At 41.8% G+C, this 10,304-nt stretch overlaps 1 protein-coding gene across 9 annotated transcripts in view; it reads left to right on the forward strand.

Moving 5' to 3' along the window:
* Nucleotides 1–10,304, forward strand: part of Doa (CDC like kinase darkener of apricot) — a 28,543-nt gene that overhangs the window by 16,529 nt on the left and 1,710 nt on the right. For 7 of the 9 annotated variants that reach the window (XM_072909555.1, XM_072909556.1, XM_072909554.1 and 4 more), the window contains 7 exons: nt 6,519–6,597; nt 8,122–8,188; nt 8,798–8,911; nt 9,099–9,189; nt 9,266–9,436; nt 9,535–9,679; nt 9,888–10,138. In XM_072909555.1, the coding sequence (XP_072765656.1) occupies nt 6,519–6,597; nt 8,122–8,188; nt 8,798–8,911; nt 9,099–9,189; nt 9,266–9,436; nt 9,535–9,679; nt 9,888–10,138 (918 nt within the window). Of the gene's footprint in view, nt 1–2,523; nt 4,139–6,518; nt 6,598–8,121; nt 8,189–8,797; nt 8,912–9,098; nt 9,190–9,265; nt 9,437–9,534; nt 9,680–9,887; nt 10,139–10,304 lie in introns of those variants that run through there. The other 2 variants (XM_072909552.1, XM_072909553.1) reach the window with 2 other exon arrangements.

Here is a 10,304-nt window from a genome sequence, read left to right on the forward strand (position 1 = left end):
TTCTTCGAATTTAAAGAATTTAACAAAATCTTATCTCTTTATAAAAATTTATTATATTACAATACTTTTGTCGCTAAAAAAATAATTGGGTCGAACGAAAGAAAAAAATAACAGTAAACACCCGAAAAGATGGCTGGATATTGAGTAAATTTTCTTTTTTAATTGTGAAAAAAAAAAAAAGAAAAATTAAAATCGTAATTTTCGTCAGTTTAGACGTTAAGGGTAAGAGGTTTTATTGAAATCTTTGAAAAACCGCTTGATAAATGTGGAATGTTTGACGCGCAAATAGATTGATGAATTGGATCCTCCTCTGTAAAAGGGTTAACACGTACGGAACGTATATTTCTGTTGGCCATCCGCCATGCAGGCAACAGTGGTGACACGACGCGAACTTGGGGCTGATTAACCGCAGCCAAGCAGAACTTTAACATTTAAATACGGTGCGCGCTGACGACGGCAAGTTCTCATTCTTTCTACGCGTGGCGATCGTAGCGCGCGCTTTTCCGACTGCCGATTTATATTTGGCATAGCCCGTTCTCGCGAGGTCGACGATGTAACTTGGAAAACGAGGCGAATGTTTCAGAGTACGGCGCCCTTTCCCCCTTCTGTTCACCCACCCCTCCTCTGCCGCTTTTAACTTGATAATATGGCCTAACCTTGGTCAATGTTTTCTCGGAAGAAACATTCGCGTAACTTTCCGTTGCGACGTCCAGCGTTGCTTCCGTTATCGCAACGCAAGCGACCTAATAAAGGAAAACTTGTCATCACTTGTATGACGTTATATGATTCATTGAATAATACATAACATAAAAACACAGCGATAACGATACGATCTATGATTTGTATTTCTCTTGTATTTCTTGTTTTGCATTCGTAATTCGCACAGATATTAAACTTGGCTTCATCCTCCAAAATTAATTATGTAATATGAAATTTTAGCAAATTTAATACTTGATTTTTTTTTCTTTCGTCTTTATTCTTCCACATAAAAAAAAAAAAAAAAAAAAAAAAAAGAACTTATATTTTTAAGTAATCTGATTTCTAATTCGAGTCAAATTAATCAGAGTCGGTTCGCTAGAAAATATTTTGGAGATGATCTCTGAAATCGTGGGCGAATAAGTCTGCGCGAATAAACTGCGTCGCTATTTTCTAAACTGCGTGTATTTATATCGATACTCTTAAAATTTACGCGTACACATGATAGGGCGATATCTTCGACATTGTGGCCTTGAAGACAACACGAGTTTTATTAATAGTATTAAAATCCAAGAACCTGTGTCTACCAATCTGTTAATCAAGCCCTCTTTTTAACTAAATTTTAACCAAAAGCTCTAAATTCATAATATTTATCGTGACTTCTACATTTTATTCATTTAACTTTAAATTAATTTGGAATTTTTTAAATCGTATTTTGCTTATTTCATATAATCTTCTCTTTTGATAATCTTGACTATTTTTGATGATATAAGAGTTAGGTTACTTTTCTATCATATTGTACATGATGCAGAATTTTTATTGACATTATATAATTTTTATGCAATTTTTTTCTTATTTGACATTTTATTTTTTTGTTATTAAAAAATCTAAGAACCTTTTTAATGCTTTTATTTTTAATCTAATTGAATGTTAGTTACGCGCAGAGTCTTTTTAGATGATCTTTGAAAGTTTAGTTTTTCTTTCGTTCGTGATCGAAACGAGCGAAAACAAATTTTCTATGTTTAATTTTCTATTGTATTGTATATTATAGATCCGTTTTATTATATAATTATTATAAAATTATCTATATGGATAATTATAATATATTTGTAACTTATTTTTATCTCTTGTAATCCTTCGCAAAAAAGACTTTTGGCTTCACGGATAAACATATTTAATCGCATTTGATTATTATTCTCTATAAGACGTATCTAAAATATATTATTATAACATCTATGTTCAGAAAAATCCCAACTATTGAATATGACCATTATTAGACCAATAGCTCAAACAGCCTAGGGTCGGATTAGCGTCGCGACGCGACGCGACGCGACGCGGCGCGTTTCGTAATTTCTATGTATGTCAAGGTACGAGGAGAACAGACGAGACGCGCGGTTCACCTCGTAGAAAATGCGGCACTTGCCGAAAAAAAAAATACTTTTCGCGGACGGCACGAGTTCTCTTCCTTCGTGCCGTTATGCACGATAACATCAGGAAGCACAAGAGATCGAGTCGAGTCTCGATCGGAACTTTGGCTCATTCCGAATAAGTGCGAGAAAATTTATGTAATACTGTCAGTAGTGATATATCCCTCCTCTTTTCTTTCGCCTCTCTTCTTCTTCTTCTTCCCACCTGTACATCTCGTTTCGTCTTACTACTTTATTTCTATTTCGTCCGTCTCTCTGTTGTTCACGATCGCGCGTGCGAGTTACGCTAATCGTGCCTCTCTTCGTCGCTCCGTTTTCTGATCGCTCTCCGAAAATCGCCTCTCTCTCTCTCTCTCTCTCTCTCTCTCTCTCTCTCTCGAGAGAGAGAGAGAGAGAGAGAGAGAGAGAGAGAGAGGAGGAGGAGGAGGAGCAGGATGAATCGTTCTCGTCAGAGAGCGGGCTCACCATCGCTCCCTGATATTTTTAGTGCGAGAGAGTATTTGGCGGGGCGCGAGCGAGTTTCGCCTTCTTCTCGTCGTCGTCGTCGTCGTCGTCGTCGTCGTCGTCGTCGTCGTCGTCGTCGTCGTCGTCGTCGTCCTCGTCCTCATCGTCGTCGTCGTCGCCTCCCTGACCGTTGTCGTGGTCGCAGTTTGATCGCCTTCCTCGGCGTGTAGTTCTCTCAACGCGAATCGGCGTATTCTCGCGCCTTTCCGCGTTAAAGTGATGTACCTGTGTAGAGAATCGTTTCGTCAGCCTCGGTGGTGTCTTGGAGCAGCTGTCACAGTTGCTCCTCTCATACCACTCAATAGCCAAAGTTTGAGCTGAGCCCAAATCTCTCTTCGTTTGAGATTCGTCAGAGACGATCTTTCGTGTATTCGAACAACGATTTTTCTTAATTTGGGAAATCGATTCCACAAGATTCGCGATTCGGCCGCAATTTGAAGCTGTTACAGATGTTCATATTTACACCGCGCGACCCCATGTCGACCTCCCGACAAGGCTCGGCCTCGCAGCGAAGTCGCTACGCGCGTTCATCCACCACGACGAGCGTGACGCAGCTACTGAGCGACTCCTGCACGAGTCTCCTTCAAAAATTAACCACACGAGTGCGCGGAACGTCTGCGCTCAACGATCGCGGTAGGTCGCCCAACATCAATCGACTGGGAAGCACGAGGAACCGCTTGGAGGATAAGTACAATACGATTCTGGACAAGTATTCCGGAAAGAGAGAAAGACCAACCGACGATTCGGAGCAAAGTGTTCACGGTTATTCGCAGAAAGAGCGCGATCACAGTTATTACCGTCGAGACGACAGTCCGTTCGTACGCGACGACAAGACTTTGGAGCCTTCGATAAGTCGCAGCGTCATCAAAAGTCCCACCAGCGTGTTTCTTAGCGAAAAGGCTTATCCCTACGTGAGTTCCGCGATGAGCAGAGAATCCAGGCGCGAGAAAACACCTGCCTATGACCTTAGAAATCGTACGCAGATCCTGCTAAACTCGGAAGCTTATCGTCGCTACGGCAGACACAAGTCCGGACACGCGGAAACGCGCAGTCGAAAAGTTAGACCGCATCGAAACGGTAAGAGCGAGCAATTGGAACCTCACTCCATGTCTTTAAGACTGTCTCGACCGATCAAGATCGAACCGTTCGTGGACGACGAAGAAGCTAGATTGGCGATAGATTCGGACAAAACGCCAATCGCCAACAGCAACACGGACAATGAGAGCGTTGCCAAAAATATCGCGTTGACGGCGGAAGATCCGGCGATCTCGGACAGAGCGGCCAAACGGAAAGAGATTCAGAGTCTGATCCTAAAGTACGCTGCTATGGAGGATACTTACAGCCAATTGGCGTCTGCTGGACAAGCGACGAATATACGTCCCAGCACGACGGACCTCATTGCCAGCAAGTACAGGAAGAGCAATCATTGTAACAATCAGAAGAACAATGGGTCCAAGAGCACGGTAGCGTCGGACACGATTAACGAGATGAATGCGATCCACGACGCGATCGTAAGTTGTCGAACCACGTGGTCCACCGGGTTTCCGCGAAAGCGTCTTGTTTTAAGCAGAGCGTGTCGGTTGCCGCTGTTGCTTGCCTCCTTTCTCATTCACATGCGTGCGTGTATGTGTGTGTGTGTGTGTGTGTGTGTGCGTGTGCGTGTGCGTGTGCGTGTGTGCGCGCGTGCGTGCGTGCGTGCGCGCGTGCGTGCGTGCGCGCGTGCGTGCGTGCGTGCGTGCGTGCGTGTGTTTGTATGAGTATGCAAAAGTGCAAATTTCTTCCATCCTCTCACTTATCTCTGGGTTGATAAATCTATTAATCAATCATACATAACAGCCAACTCTCCTATGAGCTAAGAAACACTGCATTTGTTTGCCAATGTTTGTCGTGAGAGTACCTTGAAATCTCTGGGACACCATGCCCGATATATAGCTTATCAACGATACAATTCTAAGCGCGATACAATCGGAACGGTTCTCTTTGTTTTGTCGATTCGAAGATCGAGAGTCAATTCCGTTCCGTAAATGTACATATATTCGCGATATTTATGCCAAGATTCAATTCGCTTATCTGATTTAATGGAACGTTTCCTCAAAACCATGACTAACAATAAGATATCCAAGACTGACGCGCGCGTACCATTGTACCATTGTACCATTGTACCATTTAAAAAATTTGGATTTTACAATTTGTACGACTCTTATATTATAAAATGCTTAGGTGATAGAAATGTATTGCAAACCAAATTATCCATTTATTTCGATGATTATTGATGACGTGTCAAAGACTACGAGAGAGTACACGGTTCTGCTTCTCTTCTTCGGATACTTTTCGTTTTATTCTACGTAGAAGTGACTAGCGATCCGGTTCGCGCGTGTTTGTGCTTTCGATAAGGTAGGGTCGAAACCAAAGGCCGATCTTTGGCGATCACAAAGGTCTACGGCAACGATCGAGCCCCACGAGGATCGAGAAACAATCTAAAGATAAACGATCTAATCGATCATCGTGGAGCAACCGTTCGCCGAACGAGCACGTAAGTACCTGATTGACGAAGTTACTGTCTCTTTCTAGCCAGCAATTAACAAATTTAATAAAGCTATATGTACCATATATACCATCTTCGAACGTGTTAGATGAAAGGTAACGTGCCACGAGCACTTCGAAGAAGCTGTCCAGTCTCGTTCGTGTAAATTTGTCTTTTTTTCTTTGTCTTATTTTTTGTTTTTCTTTTTTCTATCACGTTTATTTATCCTCCGCCGAGATTGAATGAAGAACAGTTTCGTTCGCAGAAAAAAATTGCCCATCAAATATAATAAAGATCCATTATCTAGTATAATAATAACATACAATATAATTATTGAAGTCGGCATATGTATACCTTACCGCGAATTGTACGTGTACATAATGCACATGATTCTACTTCTATTTTTCTCTACCTGTTTACACACATATATTTAAGAACGTGCATTCGTGGTCGTACAAAGTGCTCTGACCTGTAGAGCGTGTGTTGAGACGGCTCCTTCAAAAGGCACGCTATACCAGGTCTAACACGATTATAACAAGTATAGGTGAGCGAGATTTAAAAAAAAAAAAAGAAAGAAAGAAAAAAAACGAATAAGTAATTACAATAGGAAAACCCGACTACCCCGTAAAAACTAATAAAAAAAAAAAAAAAAAAAAAAAAAAAAATACTGAAAAACGTAAAAAATAATGACAAAAAAAAGAATACATAACTATATGCGCTTTGTGCCGATGGTAAATTCGTAACCGCAACTTTCTGACTTGGCAAACCATTTTGCCCTCTCCCCTTTCTCTCTGATTGTTGGGTTACCATCTCCGTTGTAATGGAATGGAATGGAACGCGGAATGGAAACACACGGAATGGATATGGCACACACGACGGATGATCGGTCACGGTCTCGGACTCGGTGGCGTCTCTCTGTCTTTCTCTCTCTCTCACAATGACGATGGGTGATGACGGCGCGAACGACGTTATCCTACCCTCCTCTACCCCCCACCGACACACTCGTACGTCCGTCCCGTGTTTACACACGTGTTCTCTGCCGCGTGTTACACGGGCCTCGCCGCCGGGATTCCGTGATGGTGGGTGGTGGTGGCGGTGGATGACACGCACACACACGGCGGTGTGATCGGTTGACGACGCGGCTTGGATACACCTTCGGCCCTATTGCCTGGATGACGCCCACGGATGATGCGACCATCGGCGACCATCGGCGACCATCGGCGACCGCTCAACGCTCCGGATACACTCCACTTCCGGCGCGACCACGTCTCACCACATTACCGAATCGGGCCGACGCGAACACGGGGGTACCGAATTGGGTCCACTCACTTGGCACGCGCTGATACCGATACCGCTGGCCCAAATAGAGCCCACGACCGCCCTCCGTCGAGGACGACGAAGACGGCCACCTTGTATACCAATCCGGCGACATCCTGGCAAATAGATGTTCGTGATTATATATAAATACACTCATTGTAGTAGATTTAAGCAAGTTTCAGGTCGATTATAATTGATCGATCGGTATCTACGATATCTGCCCCTTCTCTCTCTCTCTCTCTCTCTCTCTCTCTCTCTCTCTCTCTCTCTCTCTCTCTCCCCCTCTCTCTCTCTCTCTCCTCCCCCCTCTCTCTCTCTCTTTCTTTTTCACTCATTCACTCTTTCCCCGCCTAATCTATATAGGCATTATATATTTTATGAAACAATATCAACACTACAACAAAAGTAACACATTTTACGCGTTGATCACATTGTGTCAATATTCTTGCTGTTCAGCATACGCGTATACGCGCATATACATATATTATAGATATATGCTACATGCATATATAGTGAAGAACAATTTATTCACGTATACATACTAATATACATTATTTGTATAGACACAGTTAGCCGCGATTTTCTCTGATCGAAAAGATTTTAGCTCGTCGATTTTTCTAAAACACTTTTCCGTTAATGCAGGATACGCGAAAAGAGTAAACAAAAATAATAGTCTTTCTTTTTGTCTGTCTGCCTTATTACCTATACGATTTATTTCAGAATGATAAGTAACATGCATATATAGTCACCACGTATCTCTCGATAGCACGATAGGAAGCTCGTCAACTTGGACGATTATCGGGAAATAGCCGCAAAAGATTTCTTCTCGTTTTTCTCTTTCGCTGATGAATTGCATTACTTCGCGGTTTCTTCAAGCGTGAGGATTGATTCGGAGACAGAGAGTCGGAAAAAGGGAGCAGAAATAATTATAAAAAAAAAAGATAAAAAAAACGGACCGCTTGCGCTATCTCCTCGATACATCCTTCTCGGGATGACGTGTTTCTCGCTATTATGATACACGTGCGCGCCAAGACATCCAGCATTCACTTTCGAGTTCTCGTTTCTTTCCACGAGACCATCTCTTTAATTAATGTCTATATATCACGCATCGTAAACAATGAAAACAAAAAAAGAGGATGTTCTTTTCTATTGTATTTCGATCGACAAAGTGAATGCCGTGTCCTGCGCGTTCGTTGAAACTGTCAGGCTGCTAATTACCTCCGTCACGGGGATCTTTTAGGCGAGCAGCATTCCGATCGATATCGTTTTAAACTCTATGGTAGTATTCTTCGTTTATTCATTATTCCATTTTTATCACCGCAAACCGCGATACATACACGATTAATAACTAACGCACCGATTAGCCGAGCGTCCGCGCGGAGGAGTCTCATTCATATTTCTTATCTTTTGTTTATTTTTTCTTTTTTTTTTTTTTTTTTTTTTTCTTTTTTTTTCCTTTTTTTCCTTTAAACGCAACGGTTTTCCTCAGAGCAGTGAAAACCTTGTTTCTTTTTAAAAAATGACGGATGCAGGGTACCTTTCGAGCAAAAAAGAAGGTGCCCTTGTTCCGATCAACGTGTCTAGACGAGCACTCTCCGCGACAGTCGCGAGGCCTGTATCCGCCGGACATTTACCCTGGTTTTTGCATTACAGATAAAGTACTGACCACCCTAGGAGAGGGTACTTTTGGAAAAGTTGTCAAGGTTAAGGACTTGCAAATGTAAGTGCCAGCTCAACTTAAGTACATAGGATATAGTCTTGTGCGCATTTTCACAGCTTTTTCTCTATGTCTATTTATTTCTATTCTCTCTCTCTCTCTCTCTCTCTCTCTCTCTCTCTCTCTCTCTCTCTCTCTCTCTCTCTCTCTCTCTCTCTCTCTCTCTCTCTCTCTCTCTCTCTCTCTCTCTCTCTCTCTCTCTCTCTCTCTCTCTCTCTCTCTCTCTCTCTCTCTCTCTCTCTCTCTCTCTCTTTCCGCGCGTCATCTCATCGTTTTGCGTTGAGGAAAATCATCCAAAAATCGCGCGTTGCGACGATTCGTCGCGAGTGTTGCTAGTGGCAAGAGCAGAAATAGCTATTCCACACTGTCACACAAAATGACGCGAGTGGTCGCAATAATAGGATGGCCTTGCACTTTGTTTTACAAGCCATGCGCGTTTCACGGGCCGCAAATTAGATCTCTTTAGCGGGATATATAAAATTATGGCAAAATGCCTGGATAATATTGCAAATATTTTATCCACACTCGCTTTATTCTCATGGGATGTTAGTTATGAAACGACACAGGTACATATATTCAGATATTATGATCATTGTGCACTAAATATTCTAGGGATCACGTGATGGCTCTAAAGATCATTAAGAATGTGGAGAAGTACAGAGAAGCGGCAAAATTGGAGATAAACGCCCTTGAGAAGATCGCCGCCAAGGATCCGGAAGGCCAACAGTTGGTATCTTTGTCGTTTTATTTGTCTTTAGGTAGTTTCAACGAAAGAAAGTTACTACTTTCTTTTTAACTTGTCTGTTCAAATCTACGCAAGCAAGAGGATATCTTCTTATAACCTAAATAATATATAAATAAATTTACATTATTTTAAGTAAGAGGTTATCGAGATGATTAATTGTCATTTTAGTTTGTGCGTGAAGATGCTGGACTGGTTCAATTACCACGGGCACATGTGTATCGCATTCGAGATGCTGGGTTTGAGTGTTTTTGATTTTTTGGTAAATATCCATCTTCAAACACTGACTCTGAAATTTGCAAACAAATCCGTGATCTTTAATGAAACTTGTCTGTTAGAGGGACAACTGTTATCAACCGTATCCATTGGAGCACGTCAGGCATATGGGCTATCAACTCTGTTATGCTGTCAAGTTTTTACACGATAACAAACTTACGCACACGGATCTCAAACCGGAGAACATCCTATTTGTCGATTCAGATTACGACAGTACATATAATAATAAAAAGGTATGCTGTTGTCAGTATTGAGACATTATTATTGGTTTGGCAAATCCCAAAATTCGGTGTTTAAGGTAAGCTTCCATTCTAAAGTGTTTCAAAAAAAGCTTTTTCTTTTCAAGCGGAGGGACATGAGACGCGTGAAACGAACCGACATTAGACTCATTGATTTCGGTAGCGCCACTTTCGATCACGAACATCACAGTACGATCGTAAGCACGAGACATTACAGAGCGCCCGAAGTAATTCTAGGTACTTCTTCTTTTAAGATTCTTTTGATTTTAGAAATGTACATTACACACGCACGCACGCGCGCACACACACGCACGCGCGCACACACACACACACACACACACACACACACACACACACACACACACATATATATATATATATATATATATATATATATATATATTATTGCATTACACATAAATTAAATCTTTTTCTGTATTTTTAGAATTGGGTTGGTCTCAACCATGCGACGTCTGGTCTATCGGTTGCATCCTATTCGAGTTATATCTGGGCATCACGTTATTCCAGACGCACGATAATCGTGAGCACTTGGCAATGATGGAGCGCATACTCGGTACAATACCGCATCGCATGGCTCGTAAGACTAAAACCAAATACTTTTACCACGGCAAATTAGATTGGGACGACAAGAGCTCAGCCGGTAGATACGTTCGAGATAACTGCAAGCCATTGCACGTAAGTATTTTGATTGGATTTGAATTAAGCATTAAAATTGAGTTTGCTCATTGAAGATTAGAATTTTTATCAATGTGAATAATATGGGAAGTTTTTTTTCTCTTTGAGAATGTAGATTAAAATTTACTCAATTAGCAAATAAATCTTCAGTCATAACGCATAACGC

Source organism: Anoplolepis gracilipes, chromosome 17 (assembly GCF_047496725.1).
Source record: "Anoplolepis gracilipes chromosome 17, ASM4749672v1, whole genome shotgun sequence".
Lineage (NCBI taxonomy): Eukaryota > Metazoa > Arthropoda > Insecta > Hymenoptera > Formicidae > Anoplolepis > Anoplolepis gracilipes.